The sequence below is a fragment of the Drosophila arizonae genome, chromosome 3 (assembly GCF_054131065.1).
Source record: "Drosophila arizonae isolate 15081-1271.41 chromosome 3, UAZ_ARI_1.0, whole genome shotgun sequence".
Lineage (NCBI taxonomy): Eukaryota > Metazoa > Arthropoda > Insecta > Diptera > Drosophilidae > Drosophila > Drosophila arizonae.
The window spans coordinates 23,959,419-23,978,307 of record NC_142923.1 but is presented as its reverse complement, the minus strand read 5'-3'; the positions used below and the strand labels follow the sequence as shown (position 1 = coordinate 23,978,307).

At 44.1% G+C, this 18,889-nt stretch overlaps 2 protein-coding genes across 3 annotated transcripts; one reads left to right on the top strand and one right to left on the bottom strand.

Moving 5' to 3' along the window:
* Positions 1-40: 40 nt before the first annotated feature.
* LOC108610275 (uncharacterized) lies at positions 41-10,773 on the top strand. Of its 2 annotated transcripts, none has more exons than XM_018002272.2 (7): positions 41-492; positions 751-932; positions 1,009-1,479; positions 1,534-5,676; positions 6,084-9,223; positions 9,295-9,395; positions 9,469-10,773. In XM_018002272.2, exons 1-7 carry the CDS (start codon positions 288-290, stop codon positions 10,059-10,061), a joined length of 8,835 nt encoding a protein of 2,944 aa, XP_017857761.1. In that variant the 5' UTR covers positions 41-287; the 3' UTR covers positions 10,062-10,773. The 2 variants fall into 2 exon arrangements, with proteins under 2 accessions (XP_017857761.1, XP_089322016.1); XM_089465890.1 differs by having other exon boundaries at positions 93-110.
* A 2,405-nt stretch (positions 10,774-13,178) lies between these two features.
* On the bottom strand, positions 13,179-14,591 carry LOC108610278 (uncharacterized). The gene is made up of 2 exons (XM_018002275.2): positions 14,432-14,591; positions 13,179-14,236 (listed from the first exon to the last, which is right to left on the bottom strand). The coding sequence occupies exons 1-2, from the start codon at positions 14,432-14,434 to the stop codon at positions 13,346-13,348; spliced, it is 894 nt and encodes a 297-aa protein (XP_017857764.1). The 5' UTR covers positions 14,435-14,591; the 3' UTR covers positions 13,179-13,345.
* Positions 14,592-18,889: the final 4,298 nt, after the last annotated feature.

Below are 18,889 nucleotides of genomic sequence, written 5' to 3'. Positions count from 1 at the left end.
GTTAAGTGAGTAAATTTCGTTGAGACAACAATCGGTCATCTCGATGTGCGTATTGTGCGACCACCACAGTTTATCGGTTGTCTATCGGTTCTCATGCGTCGAAAAATAAAGTAATAGTATAAAACTTATTAAAACTATGATTAATTTGTGCAATAACTCGTTTTGCATTTGGTGTACTTGAAGTGAAAACAAATGCAGTGCATAATTAGTACTGCTTTTGCTATTTTGCCAGTGTTTTGTACAAGTTTTTGAGGGCCTAACACATTTTTTCAGCAGACGCATGAAAAATGGCGGCGTCTTCAGCTACGGCTGAATGTAAAGAAGAATGTAAAGATAAAGATGACGATGCATTAACTACAACGTTACATTCGTGTGCAAACGATCCAGATTTTGCAGTAATATGTGCATTTTTGCAAAAATTTGCCAAAGATTTGGGCTTGGCATTGCCAAATTTCAAGCATTTGCAGGAGTGGTTGACAAACAACGATGAAGGTTCGTATGCGTGTGTGTGTGCGTGCATATGTATGCAACTGTGCAAGTCAGAGTGCGTGTGCGTGTGTGTGTGACTCGCAACTGAGAGAGCGAGAGTGACAACGAGAGAAAGAGAGCTCGATTGTTTGTATTATTGTTTGGTATGGAGTAAAGCGGAGACCGTAAAAAATGCAGCTGAAAGAGAAAACGCAACAAAAACAACAACAATCACAACATTTAGATTAACATTACACACGTTTTCTTTTCATGTGTTTTTAGTGCCCCAGCTGCGAGATCTTCACATTAAACTGTTGCGCAAGACACGAAAAACGGTTCACGAAAAGAGCTGGGAATCAGCGCTGAGTAAATTCTGTTTCGGGTATTCCCTGCAGGATGCCTGGGAGATTGAACGCTTCGGTTACCGGAATTCCAGTCTTAAGGTCAAGCTACGTATTCTACGCGTGAGTATAAAAAAGGAGTTATTTCTGTAATTTCCCATTTAAAGTCAATTATTAATCCATTAATTTTTGCAATCAGGAACTGCTTGAGAGTCAATTTGAGCGCAATGCTAAGTTTCGTGCAAATATTCAAACGCTAAATGCGACCACATTGCGCGCCCAGCCTATTGGACGCGATCGCTTGGGTCACTCCTATTGGCTCTCGCAGGATGGCGATTGCAATTTGCGCATTTATCAGGAGCATTTGGACGAGGAGATATGGCAGGTGGTGGCCACAAATCGTGATGAATTTGTTAACCTAATTGCACGTCTGCGCGGCAATGAAGTGGTGCTACCTTCCAAGGATATTGGCGAAGCGGATGAGGATACTACAAGCAGTAGCAGCAGTAGTCAGGCTGCACAACAGGCAACGGCAGCTGTGCCGCAGCAAGAGCCACATGATGATAATTCGCACGAAGCGAAAGTGCCCAATCTAAAGATTAAGCTACGTACGCCTGAGCAGCAGCAGCAGGAGCAATCGGAATCGGATATTAAACCCAAGAAGGTCAAGGTGAGTTTGTTAACTGTATAACGGTTTCCTTTGATTACACCGATTGTTTTGCAGCCACTGGTCATTACACAAGGTAAACTGGGCGGATCACCTGCACCGGCCAAGAAACGGCCTTTGGAAGATGTGGATAATAGTCCACCGCTAGCGTCTGAGGATCCTCAAAAGAAGCAGCGACCTACGCTGCTTGACACAAAACGTATTAAAAAGCCGAGTCGCTATGAGAGCACAAAGTCCGAAGATGATAACGAAGTGGATTCGGAGGACTCGGAGCTAGATGAGGGTGAAGAGGAGGAGGAAGAGGAATCACTCGAAGGAGAGGAGGAATCGCTTGATAGTGCTGCTGCCGACGAAGATGAGAACGAGCAAAAATTTAACGAAGAGGAGGAAGAGGAAGAAGATGACGAAGATAATGAAGTTGGCGAGCCCATTGAAGAGCCCACGTTAATAGTTCGCGGACACGGAGCTGGCCATGAAAATCAAGCGTTGCCAGACGATCTACTGTTTTTTGACGCATTTGTGGATAAGGAAAGTGTTTTGGATCCTTGTGTTGGTGAAGCAATCGTTGAAGAAGTCTTCTTTGTGCATGGCTCTGGAAGTGGCGCTGATTGTCTGGTGGGAAACAATGGCAACACCGAAGCCAACGACGAGGAGGCCTCCTCAAAGCCTGAGCCAAAGGCGACATTCTTTTTTGGCGAACCGGGCTGTCTGAAACTAAGTCCCATTAAACAGACGCCAAAGCAGGAAGCGAAAAGAAGCATATTCGATAGCTTGGGTGACCCAGAACGAGAACCAGAACCCGAGAAAACGAATGGAGAGAGTCGAAAGCCTAATGAAACGGAGAATGATAATGAGAAAATAACGGTAGTGCTTAACGGTAATGAGTCGCCGGAACAGGACGAGCAGCAGGAGCAGCAAGAAGATAAATTAAACTCTAATGACAAAATTATTGCAGATGAAACTAACGCTAATATAGTCGAAAAAGAATCAGCAGAAAAACCAGCTGAAAATGTAGCTGATAAGACGGAAGAACCAAAACCAATCTCAAATGAACAAAAAAATGTGGATGAAAACCCTGAAAAGTCAGTAGAGGAAAGCGTCGAGCAAATGTATAAGGTGAGGGTCATAGAGACCTCAAATGAATCAGTAGAAATTGTGAAGAAAATAATTGAAACGGAAAAGACAGACGTAAAAGATGAATTGGAAACAAGAAAAAAGGTTGAAAGCGTCGTTGAAAAAATCAAAGATGATATAAACTTAAATATGAACCATGTTGGCAAGGAAGAGCCTAAGGAAGAAACCATCAAGGAAGCAGCAGTTGCCGCTGACAATGACACAGCACCCAAAGTTGAACCACTTAAGCCATCAATTGCAGAAAATATCAAACTAATTTCAAATGAAACTGATTCACAGACAACTTCATCAGTGGCAAGTTCCTGCGAATCTGTTAAGGCAGCTGGCAATGGAGCCGAAGCAGCTACAAATATTGACAAATCAAACGAAACTGCGGTTGCGTCTGAAGGTAACGAACTAGCAGAACCCGCTGCGGAAATTAACAGCAAACCTAGACTAACGGAAACAGTACAAAATGAATTGCCTAGTACCTCGAAGGTCGCAGTCCCACATGACAATCAAAACATACAGCCTAAGGAAAACAAATCTGAAGTGAAGCTCGTTGAACCAAAGGAGGCGAATGAAAGTAAATTAGGAATTCCAGCCGAGAGCCAGAGCAGAAAAACAATGTTGCTGCCCAATCGGAAGCGTCGTTTGGCCGACTTTGCAGCGCCCGCTGCACGTCACTCGACATCCGAGAGTGAGATTGACCACGGCGAGCTGCAGCTGGAGGATGATCATGACGATGATGATTTGGATATTGGTGGGAAGCGTATTAAAATGCGTCCAAAGGTCACCAATGTGGAAGTACGGCGCAAAGTGGAGGCTCAGAAGACACAAATCGAGGAGACAACCTCGTCGAGTGGTGAAGAAGATGCGCGCAGTCGTCGCAAGATCATAGCGCCAAAGCGCCATCTCGAGAAGCCCACGCCTGTCAAGCAAAAGCCGACGCTGGCTGAAATTATCGAAAAGAAATTGAAGAAGACTCCAGAGAAACCAAAAGATGAGCAGCAACAGCAGCCGCCTCTATTGCCTGAGCATTCACAGACAGTTCAGCCATCGCTCGCGCTTGCTCCTGCCCCTACGCCTACGCCAGCGCAGCCTGTTAGTGAGATCACGCCGCCTGGCGCACAGCGAAGAGATGCTGTACCCTTTACACCTCCTAAGAAGTCACCCATTACGAAGCCACTGAAGAAGAATCTACTTACACAAATTCGCCAGGAGGAGAGTGACGAGGAGGCAACGCCTAGAAAGCGCACCAATAGCGAAACAGTTGTAGCGACTCCTGCTACATCTTCGACTTCGGCTCCACCTAGCCAAGGCTTTGAAACCACATTGCAACGTAAGCGCCGCAGCAGCGAAGAGGCAAAGGAGTCCAAGGAGGCGAGTGTCAGCGAGGACTTGCCCGCAATAAGCGAGAAACACATGCGCAACAATGATCAGCAATTCCCGCAGGAGGAATCCGCGACAGCAGCTTCAGATTCCCATCAAGTCAAGCAGGATACAACAGCTGAACGGGAATCACTACCAGTTTCGCCTCGTGCGGTCAAGCAAGCTTCGCCTCCGGTGTTTAAGCAATCTACACCGCCACCCGTGAAGCAAGCCACACCTCCACCCGTTAAAGAGATCACACCTCCTCCTGTTAAGAGGGCAACTTCTTCCCCAGATAAAGCCGCAACATCTCCTACTGCTAAAAGAGCCACGTCCCCTATAGCCAAGAGATCAACATCTCCATTAGCTAAGCGAGGAGCGTCTCCACCTGCCAAGAGGGCAACATCTCCACCAGCGAAGCAAGCCACGCCACCGCCGCCCGCTACGAAAAAAGAGCCCCAGGCAGTCAAGCAGGCAACGCCACCAACTCCCAAGGAGGATTCACCGCCGCCACCGCCGGTTGAGGCCCAAGGGCGACGCTCTGGACGACGCGGAGGCACCGCTGTAGTCTACTCGGAGTTGCCGCAACCCAAGCGCACTCGAGGTGGCCCTAAAGAGAAGTCCAGCACTGAAAATAAGCAGCATATCAAAGAGGATCCGCTCAAAATAGAAGACGAGGTGGTAGATGAGAAGCCAGCAATCAAACCCGTAAAATCGACAGCTAAAACAAAGTCGCCAGTCAAAGAGGAACCCAAACCTGAGCCAAAGGAGGAGAAGGAGAAGTCCAAAAGTGAGCCCGTCACCAAGCAGGAACCCAAAACCGAAGAGGAATCCAAAGCCGAGGAGGAATCTAAAGAACCGACGGAAAAACCAAAGACTTCAGAGCCTAAAGAGCTGCCCAAGCCGGTGACAACGCCTGGAGTAGGTCGTGGGCGAGGTCCGCGTAAAAAACGTGAGGTGGACACCACCAATATAATTGACACCAACGACTCGGAGACGCCAGTGCGTCAATCCCGTCGTATAGCACAGCAGAAAATCAAAGAAGAGGCGGAGCGACGTAAATTGGAGGAAGTGGCGTTGAGGACAATGAAACAGCAGCTGAAGAACAAAAAGAAGGCCGAAAAGGAAGCTGATCCTACAGTGCTGGAGCCGTCGGCTGAGTCCGAATCATTTGAATCGGCAAGCGAAGCTGAAGAGACCAAGAAGAAGGTCAAGAAGAAGTGTCCCGGCAAGAATGGCGGCTGGTCATCGGACTCCGAGGAGCAGGCCGAAAGCGAAGAGGAGGAAGAAGAGCCTCCACACTATGAGACCGATCCCGGCTCACCACTCTTTAAATCCGATCATGAATTCTCACCCGAATCGGAAGTAGAGGACGATGCCCAGGTGGTTCCGATGAAACGCGCTCGCACACTGCGCAAAGAGAATGCTGATGATAACGATGAATATGCTGCCGCCGCGGAAGCAGACGAAGCCTGCCAGAAGTGTGGCAAATCGGATCATCCCGAGTGGATACTACTCTGCGATACGCCCGGCTGCAACAAAGGCTATCATTGTTCCTGTCTCAGTCCCGTGCTCTTCTATATACCCGAGGGCGATTGGCATTGTCCGCCCTGCCAGCAGGAGCAGCTCATCGCTGCTCTGGAACAGCAGCTGCAGGAATACGATGATCTGCTTGCCCGCAAGCATCAGGAGAAACTCTTGGCGGAGGAGGCGGAGGTAAGTGAATATCATTTTACTATGTTATATTATTTTCTTTCTCTGTTGGGAGGTTTGAATGTATGTATATCTCAAATATCTATTCTCCCTGTAAGTTGGTAGATCTTTAGCTGTGCATATCGACTTATCTTTACCGTTTGAAATCTTATTTCTGTAATATTAATTTACTCAAATATTGTCCAAACTAACGGTGCTAGACACTGAGCTATACATATTACCCTGAATGTAGGCTGTGCAAATTTCAGGGGATCTCCGGACCGCCGACAGGAATTTCTTACCTTATTGCTAAAAAGTGTTAATCCAAAAGTGAATCTATAAGAAAATGTATATTTGCGAATACAAATTACGTTTTCACTCGACTTTTGCTGTACTCTTTTTTTAATCTTAATCAATTTTAATCTTAAAAGCGCCAAGCGGTAGCCGCTGCAGCTGCTCGCACCGCCAGTGAGCTGGAGGAACGGTCTAATTCGAATGCACGCAAAAAGAATGATGACAAAGACGATGACGAGGATGATGAGGACGATGACGACGATGAGGACGAGGACGACGACGATGATGGCGATTCGTCCAGCAAGGCCAACAAGCGCGCTAAGGTTGACAAGTCAAAGCGACGACGCGGCGATGGACGCAGCAATCGTCGAGCAGCTAAGCGAGGCACGCGGCGTCGTCGCGGAGGCAAGGACGATGGATCGGACAGCACTAGCAGCGCATCGAAGAGCGGCAAACACTCGGGTGGAGGTGGCGGCGCACGCTCGGGCAGCTCGAGCAGCAGCGGAAGCAGCAGCAGCAGCAGCTTTTCGGATTCGGATGATGAGCCCATTTATAAGCTACGTAAGCGACGACAGATCAATGTCAGCTATCGCCTGAATGAATACGACGATCTGATCAATTCGGCGCTAAAGAAGGAGATGGACGAGGTGGCCGGAGCTGGTAATCTAGGCAGGGGCAAGGACATTAGCACTATTATCGAGGCGGACAAGGAGAAAACTCGACGCGAGGAGGGCGAGCAACCCGACGAGGATGAATCCGAAGTGAAGGCCACAAAACTCACGTCCGACACGCAGGATAAATCAAGCAACGCTGAGGACAGCAACGACGACGATGATGAGCAGCCGCTGAAAGCTGTTCGACAGCCGAAGGCCAAACCTCAGCCGGCTAAGAAGAAGGCCCGCAAATTGACCACATTGGATGTGAGCTCCGAGGAGGATCATGGCAGCGATGAGGACTTTAAGACATCCAGTTTCTCCGACGACGACAGTTCGCAGTCTGCCTCGGATGACTCTGACTCTAGTCTGGAGATTTATCGTCGGCCTGGGCGTGGTAAAAAGCAGCGCAAGGCGGCACGACGAGCGGCACGTGAGCGTCGCAAGGATCGCAAATTTGTGGTGGATGAGAGCGATGAGAGTGAAGAAGAGGAACAGAAACGCTCCAAGTCTAAAAAATCTCATAAAAAAAAGAAAGAGGATTCCGATTATACGGAAACCGAAACGGACGACGATGACAACGGGTCGGAGCTGTCGGAGAACATGGATAGTGCGGATCTCTGCGATGACACGACCAGCGAGAGCGAGGACGGCGCTTGGCATCCATCGAAGCGCAAGAAGGCAGCGGCCAAGAAATCTTCAGGGGCCATTGCACGCAAGTCTCCTAAGTTGAAGAAGCCTGTGGTTAAGAAGACCAAACAGCTCGAGTATTCCGATGATGATATCAGTGAGAGTGAGGAGGAGGAGGACGAGGATGATGATGAAGTACAGATTGGCGCCAATGGTGCACCGATGTCCGGCAAAGGCTCGGGCAAACAGCCGCGCTCGCAGCCCTTGAAGAAGACGACGTCAACGACGGGCTCGTCGGCGCAGGCGCAGTCGTCTGGTAAGGGCAAGGGCAAAGGCAAGGGCACCAAGAAGAAGAAGAAGGCCGCTTCCTCGGATGAGGGCGGCGGCGGAGGCGGCTCCGATGAACGAACGCGCACACGTGGCCGTCGCTATGCCTACATCGAGGACTTTGATGACGACAGCTCCGATGGTGGCATCAAGCCAGGAGTACAGCGTCCGGACACACCACCCGAGGAACGGCAGAAGTTTATCCAGAAGCAGGAGGAGATCAAACGCATGCTGGCCGAGAAGAACGCTGAGGGCGCCAAGTTGGCGGCGACGCCTCGACTAATACCCATCAAGGGATCAACGGCAGGGGCGACCACGCCGGAAAAGCGTACGCCCACCAAAGCTGGTGCTGCCTCGGGCGCAGGGGACTCGCTATCAACGGTGCCGTTGTCTGTGATACGTCAGGCCAAGGTGCTGGACATTGATTACCTGCATCGCAAGGGTGAGGCCATTGATGATCTAGACGATGTGGACTCGGAGCTGGATGACACAGAGCTACCCGATCTGCCCGAAGACATGGAGGATGCGATTGCACGCATGGTTGTGGAGCAGTTCAATTCAGATGCCGCTGTGCGAGAGCTGCCCGCGCCGGACGAAGTGCTGCGCACCACGCCAGCCAAATCCAAGGTGACCAAACAGCAGCCCACCACGCCGGAGCAGCTGCCAAGCGCCTCGGGGCTGCAGGAGCCAATGCGCAAGCGCTTGCCCATGCCCACGATGCATCCGCCGCTGCTGCGCCATCAGTTCCCATCACATGGTCCAACCGGTGGGCTTCCAGCTTCACTTCTACCTCCACCGCCGGGTGGACAACAGCAGCAGCAGCAGCCGCAGCACCCTCCACCGGGCATGCATCCAATGCTGCAGCGCCATTTGGCACCGCCGCCACAGGCCATGCAGCTGCTCCAGAGCGCACTCTCCGCTCCCCTGGGCCAGCCCCTAAGTCGTGCGAACTATGCGCCTGCGCAGCAACAACAATTGCCGGCCATGCAGCGCCTGCCCCTGGGCATGTCAATGCCCGTGGCTGCAGCGCATCTCATGCAGGCAGCCGCTGCAGCTGCTACGGTGCGCGGCCCAGCGCCCGGGACCGGTCCAGCACCTGATACCAAGCCGCGTGGTCGTCGAAAAAAGGTAACGCCTCTGCGGGATCAGCTGCAGAAGCAGCAAACCGCCGCGGCTGTCACAGCAGCCACTTCGTCGGTGGGCAGCGAGAAAGCAGCGCCTTCTGGCAAGGCTCAGCCACCGTCAGCGCCTCCACAGCTGTTCAAGCCCCATGAAGATGCCCCAGTTGCCGTCTCCCAGGCTTCCGTAATCACGCGCATGCCCATGCCATCGCTGCTGCCGCCGGCGCACTCACGCGTCCCGCCGCCATCAGCTGGTGCTGGCATGTACCCTAGCAGCGCGGAGCTGGCTCGATTCTATTCCCAGCCATTGCCGCCCAGCTCTGCGCTGCGTCCCACGTACGGTGCACCGCCGCCCTTACGGGGCGCACCACCCACGTCAACGGCATCCAGCAGTGCGCCTAGCAGTGGATCCAATGCACGTCCGCCACCGTATATGCATGGCCCGGAGCACCATGGCGGTCCGCCGCAGCCCGGATCATTGGCTAGCGTCTATAGCGCCGGCCCGCCACCGGCTCGTCATGCCTCGCCGCATCTGAATCCGTATAGGTGAGTTTAGACTGAAGACTAATGATTGTACTGTGTGTAAAAATAACTGTATATTCTGTTTTCAATTACAGAGCACCACCCATTTATGGCAATCCCAACTATCCACCGCGTGTGGCACCACCTGGCAGCGCCAATATGCGACCTGGCCCCGTGGACTATGCAGCCGGTGCGCGTAAGTATCACAAACAACGAAAAAGAATTTCTAGCTTAGCTCATTCTTCTTCTTGAATTCAAATGTATTTCAGGTGGCTATCCACCCTATGGCTATTATCCACCACCGCTGACTACGCCGCCTGCGCACGCGTCTGCGCCCAGTTCAGTGATTGTCAGTGCACCGCCACCGCCTTCTGTGACGCCTACAAATCATTCTGTTTCCGCACTGACTCGCGGCAAATCTCCAGCACCAGCTCCTTCATCAGCGCCAGCCCCAACACCGCCACCACCATCAGCAGCGGCAGCAGCACCACCACCATCAGCATCAGCTCCACCTCCGGTGCCAGTTACAACAGCAACACAAGCGCCAGCTGTAACTGCACCGCCTGTGTCGGTTCCACCGCCTGCACCACCAGCTGCTATCACATCGGAGATGCACAAATCATCGGTAATAACCAGCAAGAAACTCATCACCCTGGAGGCCTACTCCAATATCAAATCTCCGCTGGCTGTGGTTGGAGATGCCTCAGCCGACTCGCCAGCACCCATTGCCGAGGAGGACTCCAGCTCGGCCCATGGCAGCAGCAGCACCGCTGTTGCCGCGCACAGTGCTGGTGGCGGTGTCGGAGAGTTCAGTGGCCTGGTGAGCTACTTCAGCTCCCAGCAGGACGATTATGACACATAACAAACGCCGGCGGCAGCCCAAGCTTGTATATAATATAGTTGATTCTATGATTTAGAGATGTTGTGCTGGGATGTGTGACGTATGTGAATATCCTATGATAAGAGGGGATGTGGCTAGTCCCTGTTTCAGGCTATTTATTGAAAATTTCAATCCTCAACCACACATACATTCGCACATACCCACGCCCACATCGAACACCCATAACCGCAATTCGAAGTGCATATAAAGTAGCGTAAATAATGAAACTATGGGAATTTTTGTCAACTCGTTTGTTTATAAATTAAATATATATTTATTTTAAGTAAGGCTCTTATTTTCTTGACCATATGCTCTATGTGCTCCTAGAGTCGCTTCAAAAACAGCAGCAACTTAAGTATTTTAGTTTAATTGTATAGTACGAAAAATGCATGTTCGATTTGTTAATGTTTAGCTACCTAGATATGGCCGAATCATGGTCGAGCTATATCGATTATAGAAGCATTACATAATTATGATAATAATTTATATACCTACTACACACAGTCTACCCTATATGATATACACATATATACACATTTAGTGAACTAAAGTAAACTACAAAAAATAAATAACATCGCATATTATACAAAGTTAATTTACTTAACAGCTATTGATAAATGATGACGTATACTACAAATGAAATTAAAGAGAAGTAAATTATCAAATAAAACTAAAATTAGTTGAATAAAATTAACTGTGCAGGTTTATTTCTTTATAGGTGTATAGGTGCATTGAACCCATACACATAAAATTTATGCATTTATGTTAATTTCATTAAGTGACGAAGATAGCTGCTTGACAGTTGGGGGAGGGAGGGCGCTTTCTGATCAATTTATTAAATAATATGCCAATTTTAATTATTTTCTCTCAGCGCCTTTTCAAACCATTCGATATTATCTAACACATATAAGTTTATCGAATACATATGTATGTATACACATTTATTTACATATGTACATATATCAATTTAGATATTTGTGCATTTAACGACTCTATGAACAGATTTTAGACAATGGAAATTGGGTTTATCATATTTGCTTAACACCGCCTTTCAAATTTCATTAAGCGTATGCATGCAGGTTGGCTAAGGCTTTTTGCTCTTTTGTTAGCCAATTGCATACAAAAGCCATTTAAAGCATTAATTAAAATTGATAAAGCTTCCAAATATACATAGTTTTGATGGATTTATATTAGCAGAAATATCACAAAAGCCATATGCAGTGCCCTTCTGTGTAAATTGATATACGTATATAAATTTGTTGTTACTATATGTATGCCATATAAAAATATAAAACTGTTATGAATTTATATTGAAATTAGAAATTCATACAAGTTTTATATTCTTGTATAACCTAGGTACAGCTTTTTAATATATATATAATGCAACTTTCAACCAACTCGTAAATCGGGTTTTCAAAAAATTCGGTTAGACAACAAATTACTTACAATGCTTTAATATTTATCCACATACATAATGAAAAATATTAATATGATAAGTAAAATTTACAAATATACAAATTACATCAAGGCCTGTCGTAAAGCTTAAGCTTATGACTGATTAAATTCAAGATTGGAATATTCACATTCATCAGTTGAGATTAAATGAACACATCAACTTGATATATCGGAAGTACTAAGTCTCTTAAGTTTATGAGTTTGAGAAGATTTAGGAATAAAGCAATCGAGCGACAAGCTCAACATATCGACTCAACGTGGCTTAAAGAGGGTAATCTATTGATCGAACACTGAAATCTTAAGATGCTATTAATTGACATATACAGTATAGTTATGAATCATTGGGAAAATCTACAGTGCTTAAAACATTTCAGCTCGACCAAAACATGAAGGTAAACAATTGAATTCATAATTATGAATGTATAAATATTATAAATATATCTTAGTTATCAATATATAATTATGAATATATTTAATAATAAATAATAACTCAATAGGTATACTTTCCATTTTAAAACAGAGTCATATCTCTTTAGCTCTGCATTGAATAATTGTTGTTATATACGAAAATTAACCAGTTATGAGGAAGGAATATTTTAGGATTAGAAAATTTTAGGTAATCAGATTTTTATAATTTTTTTTTTTTTTTTTTTTAATATGACACGCTATTTTTCATGTATGTATAATAAGTATGTATAATTTTCGATATATATATATATATATATATATATATATATATATATATATATATATATATATATATATATATATATATATATATATATATATATATATATATATATATATATACATATATATATTTTAAATAATATATACAAAAATAGAAAGCTTATAGCTTATGACGAGTTCGTTCACTAAGTACTTTCGTTTAATAAGAGCATCAGATCTTATGAAATTTAATCGCCGCCAACCTCGTACCGCTTTACCAATATATACCCATTTATGGGATACTCTTAGTTTTAGCTGTATCTCTTAATCCGATACTCGTAGCTGCTCTCATTTTATGATTTTTTATGATGACCACAGTGGGTATTAGGAAAGAGCTCAAAAAATATGTTCCAAAAATATTTGGATTAATTTTACAAATTGAAATGATAATAATAGTTTTTTTTAGCTTGTTAATAACAGGATATTTATTAGTCGAATAGTCTCGAGTATTTTACAAAGCTTAATGCAAAATGACCAGCAACTCAAAATTTGATCGACTGATTATGATGAAGTAGTTAATGCAAATGACTTGCAAATGAATTTTGATTTGCTATCAAAATTTTAAGATCTCTGCTTAAGCTAAGTAATTGTAATATATATATATATAAACAATTACTACCAATGATGATTATGGGTTTGGTTGACAGCGAGACGTCGAGCTGAGAGACAAGTGGAATCCCTTTAAAATGATTTTAATGGTTTCCCTTTCTCATTTTGGCGTTTTGATAAGTTGACATTAATTTTGCTTCTTTTTTGCATCGTTGTGAACCAGTTTCATTTGTTGTTGGTGTTGCTTTTTTTTCGGACTGCGTTCATTGGTGGCGAAAAGTTTTTGCATCATCTCGAAGGCACTCGATTTTTCTGTGCGTGGAAGTCACGCAATGATGAAGTTCGGCGAAATAAGAGATTGGCGTATTTGGTAATTTAATTGTATTTTATTTATATTTACATACATATATTTATTAGCTACAAATCTCAACAGAAACTTTGCATAATAACAACAGATGATCAACAACAAGGTGCCGGAGGTCACTTGTTAATTTAACAAGCGGTGCTCCAAAGATGAGGATGGAGATGGGCACTTAGAAACGGAAGCGCTTGGCTGGCACGTTGTACTCGTAGCCATTGGACTCGCCGGCCTGGCCGGAGCTGATGGGACCGGACAATTGGGAGGAGAAGGAGGGAGCGGGTGCTGGGGCGGAGTAGATGGGAGCGGGAGCGGGTGCAGGGGCGGAGTAGATGGGAGCGGGAGCAGGTGCTGGGGCGGAGTAGATGGGAGCGGGAGCTGGGGCGGGAATGTCCTGCACAGGGGGCAGATACTCGGGAGCTGGCAGAGAGGGAGCTGGCGCATTGTACTCGGGAGCGGGAGCCGAGTAGATGGGAGCTGGAGCTGGTGCTGGAGCCGAGTAGACTGGAGCTGGAGCTGGAGCGGGGATGTCCTGCACAGGGGGCAGATACTCGGGAGCAGGCTGAATTGGAGCTGGAGCATTGTACTCGGGTGCTGGAGCAGAGTAGACTGGAGCCGGTGCTGGGGCAGAGTAGGACTGGCTAGGAGCCGAGTAGACTGGAGCAGGTGCTGGGGCAGAGTACGATGGTGCTGGAGCAGGGGGCAGGTACTCGGGGGCGGGCAGAGAGGGAGCTGGAGCATTGTACTCGGGAGCGGGAGCGGGTGCCGAGTAGATCGGAGCCGGACCCTGAGCGGAAACGTCCTGCACAGGTGGCAGATACTCATTGGCTGGTGCCGGTGCTGGTGCAGGAGCAGAGTAGACTGGAGCTGGTGCTGGTGCAGGCGCTGAGTAGATTGGAGCCGGAGCAGGAGCGGAGTAGGATGCACCCGGTCCCGATGAACGGATGTCGATGTCGAACGACTGCGATGGCTTCTCGTACGAGTAGCCGTTGCCACCGCCCAGATTCAGGTGGGAAACATCAGCCGCAACGGCGGCGATAGCGAACACGGCCAAGACGAAGAATTTCTGTGAATCAAAGGTAATAAAAGCCCGATTAAAATAAAATAAGTCCATGGGCGGGCCAGATCAACGTGCGATTTGTTGATTTGTGTGTGTGTCTAGCTAATTGGCGGGCCAATGTTAAAGGCAAACGGATTTAAGGTCAGCTGGCCGATGGTTGATGGATGTGCCACTTGTTGCTCTGGTACTTGATGTGCTTACCATAGTTGTTGTTGTTGTTGTTGCTTGAGTTGCTATGCTTATGTAAAGTTTGTGTTGAGCCGACGCTTTTTTGGTGACCAAAAGACGGACGCTGAATGATGGTCAGCAACAGATGCGCCAGCGTTTATATACCCAACGCAAAATATACGGCACACACTCAAGGTATGCTCGAAGAAGATGTTTAATACGGTTAAAGATTGTGTGGCGAGTGACGCAGATGTTGCTCAAGTGCGAGAGCGAGACCGTGCGCTGATTAAAATCTCTCACTAGCTGGCCCTCGCCTCAAGACGCACATACTCCTTCTCTCTCTCTCTCTCTCTGTCTTCCTCTATATCAGTCGTGTTGCGTTGGCTCTCTGGCGCTGTTATCTGCATCAGCTGCTTGGGGTCAGAGTGGCGCATGCGTGGCCAGTCCGAAGGTTTTGCAATGCCAATAGGGCGCACCAGAGCTACGGCTGACACGCCAACGCATTTGCATAGACCCCCACACACATTAATTATAAGGGCCAAGTGTAAGGGCAAATGTCAAAGTTTGTTAGACCGTTTACGATAGATATAGATATAGACGTACATATGTATATGCATAATGCATAAACGAATGTTTATGGGACACTAATTTGTTAAATTTGCCACGGTGCTAATGGATGCGCTGCATACCGAGCTCAAGGATAACCCAACTCTTGCAGCGTAATCTAGCATATTTAGTTATTAAATGAATAATGTTTATAGCTCTGAGGGCTGCTACCGAGTTGGCTATGAAGACATCTCCACTTGTTGCCAGGGCTTCTTTTCTTTGTTATTTTAATTGTCTGATTTTTTATTGTATTTTTTTTTTATTTTTTTATTTTTTGTTATAGTTATTTACCAGTCTCATTTGTAAGCCTTTGCGAATATTCACTTTTACCCAATATCTGCATTAGTTGGCGTTTCTCCTCTGCTCGGCGACACCTTTTACATCTTCTCTTCTTTTCTTTTGGGGCGCGTTTTGTATTGTTGTCGGGGCGACCTTCAGACAGCCGACAAAACCTGATTAATTTCGCTTGTATTTATGGTAACGCCAATCAATGCATATTGGTTAATGTTTAATACATGCAATTTGGATGGCATGTTTCACTTAAAACAAAATCAAATCAACCGATAAGCACTCACACTCACACTCACATTTGCTTAGCCTACTTTAGAGCCCAAATCTATTGACCTGGCCAGCGGCTAAATTGGACAGACAAGGGAGGGGTCTGTTTAAAAAAATACGTCTCTTAATACCCTTAACCCAATTAAAAAGGGGTTCACAAGTTCGGTATTATGTTTCGTGAAAAGGGTATTATGAATAGACAATTTACAGTTGATATATATTTTTGTCTATTTCAATATTGTTATATTTTTTATACTTATTTAAATTCTTCTATTTATATCTCGAAAGTTTCATAACAAGCGAAATTTTAGATATTTCTTCAACATTTTTATTAATTATATTATTATTTGGCTTTAAGACAAACATAGGTCGAAATACATAGGGGTATAGTGGTATTAAACATACAAATTGTTTATTAATACCATTATTAATCAAGCAATTATTTATTAATACACAACTATTGTGCTCATACAGAAGTAAGTTTAAATATTTAAATAGTTAAAAATGGAAGTAAAGGTAATAATTTAGTCATGAATATCCCACCAGAGCATATTAAACTACTTAATCGTATCTCTTTAAAATAATTAATAATAACATAATATAAAATATTAAAAAGTATTGTGTGCAGAGAAAAAATAATTGAAAGATGCCCAAATCCCTAATCATAGATATGAGTGAGACAATTAATATACTATTGTATACAGAAATGAAAATAAATTATTAATTAAAATTCAGCTGAAATATTTAAACAATTACTCAAATCGGTATATACAAGAGGGTATCCTCGAGTTATGTATACCCCACTAGAGCATACTTAGTCTGCTTCATCATGTCTGTCTGCAAAACGTCGCATAGTAAAAATAAATACCTCAAATCGGCAAAGTCACGTCTCCGCATTGGCTGCCATTTGCAGCTATTTTTGACCCGGCTAATTAATCAATCATAGCAATCGGAAAAAAAAACTACCATACCTCTAATTTTGGGGTAGATTTAAACGGTATTAACTAAGTGACAGTTGGTATAACAGGTTATTTTTAATACTTTATGGATTTGCTTCAATTTTAATAAGCAAAATATAAATTTGTTTTTTTTTTTTTTTTAAATCTATTTTTAAGTTAATTAATTTATATTTGCTGAAAATATAATTTATGTATTTAGAGCAAGAGCAGCATCATAAAAGCCTCTCAATTAATTTTACTAGCCCTAATTGGAGTCGCTGAGCAAGCAAATGCCACGAAATGAGTCTGAAAAGCTTAGCGAATTCACATCGCTTTGATGCAAAGCTTTTTGTTTTGAATAAACAAAGCTTCGCGCTCTTTACTCAGATTTTTATTCGACGACTTGCAACACTGCTAAGCGCTTTAACGCATTTTTCTGTTGATCAACATTTGTGTTGGGACAACACTCTTAAAAAGCCGTTGAATTGAATTATTAAAATCAAAAGTTTTTCTTCAAACTAAATTTGTATTATAAAATGTTTTTTTTTTTTTTTTTTTTATATATATATTTATATATTATAAATTTTTTGTTCAGTTGCGCAAATTAAATTAATTTTCTATATTGACTATATATTATTGACTATATAATGTATATCATTTTATATAGCTCATATTTGAAATAATATTATATTAAAAGAATATTTTTATCAATCTTATTTTGACTATAAAATGTAATGCATTTTATGTAGTATTTGAAATTTTTAGAAGAGTATCAAATAATATAATAAGCACAGCTTCACATTTTTTATGTTATAAGATTATATTTGATTTTGAAAATATTTTCTATTCATTTTCTTTGCGGAAGCTATAGAATCAATTTACTCTGTATTTTTGTAATTTAGAGCTATCAAGCTTTTGAAGCATAGAATTTGATTCAAAGATCCATAAAATAATTATCTTTGGCAATGAAAAAAACAAACAAAGCTCTTTACTTAAATTAGTACATTATTATATTTTATAGAATAGTGTATTAAATGGCTGCTTCGACTTGGCTGCAGAGTTTCCTGCATAAGATTCCGATTTCGATCACACCTTTCTATTCCGGGAATAATTTTCAAAATATTGGCACCCATTGAAGTTAGCAAAGAGAAAATAATCGAGCGAAGTCAAGTCACATATTCAAAGCTTCTCCGTGAGATTACTAATTCCCCAAAAGTTTTTCTTTCCAACTTCCAATGCTTGGCCACTAAAATTGAAAATTAGAAGAGTTCTATGTGGCGAGTCGCTTGATTCCATAGACTCCACCAAACTGCCAATAATTTTGGATGAGATTCAGCACTTGTACATAATTTGCAGCGTCCAATTATCGGTTCCACGTCTATTTATAATATATAAACAGATATCGTAGAACCAACTGAAGGCATAATTCTGCAACTGTTTTGAGTACATGTAGAGTATACCAAGGTAATAATCTTCTTCGTCTCTTGTCGTTAATAAATTAAGATTATCTGACCATATTATACTCTTGTACACAGTATGCGTATAGCTACGAACATTAATCAAAGCAAAGTATGAGAGACACTACAAATTGACTTTGAACATAGTCACATCCTCGCCCCTCGGATGTGCTCAACATTCAAAATGTATTCGGCTTTCAATCGTCGTCATAATCGAGCAGATCATCGGGTGAATATAAATTGTTGATTTCTAGCATATACGCTATAGTCTTTGCTAGAAATCCGCCAAAAAATACTCCTGGGAAGATAGTAAGTCCAAGCGCTAAAAGATAATGCTTTGGACGTTTGGGTCGCTCCTTGATGGTGTCACTCAGTCTATGTGTTATCTTGTATTGTCCATGCATGCTTGTCTTAATTTCAATTAGCTAACTGCATTTCTTGTTCTTCTTCAGAAGCATTTTCTACAAATTTAATTTTATCTCTATTTTTCGAAATTTTTAAAGCTTTTTTCCAAGCGTTCCAATTTTTGACATATATGTCAAAACTTTCTCTAAAAAAAACAATACGTATATATATATATTTGTGAAACCCAAGAGCATTTCTGGCTGGGCCTTAACGGCTTTAAACCTGCTTTATATGGCACTTCCGTTCTGGTCTGCAATATTTGCCGCTGCGACGAGCCAATTGTCAATTGTCAAAGTGTCGCCTGAGTTTGTCTAAGCAGCCCATTCTCTTCCTCCCTCTCTGTCCCTCGGCCACTCTCTCACCGTATCTCTTTGTCTTTCTCTAGGGCTTAATGCATTTTGGCTGTATTTGTGACACTTGCATTCAAGAAATACTCATTTGACCCAACTGTCCATTGCTTGCGTGTTTGCTTAGCGAAGCGTTAAAGGGCTTGCCACTTGGCCTTCTGGGCAACCCCATTGAGGTAG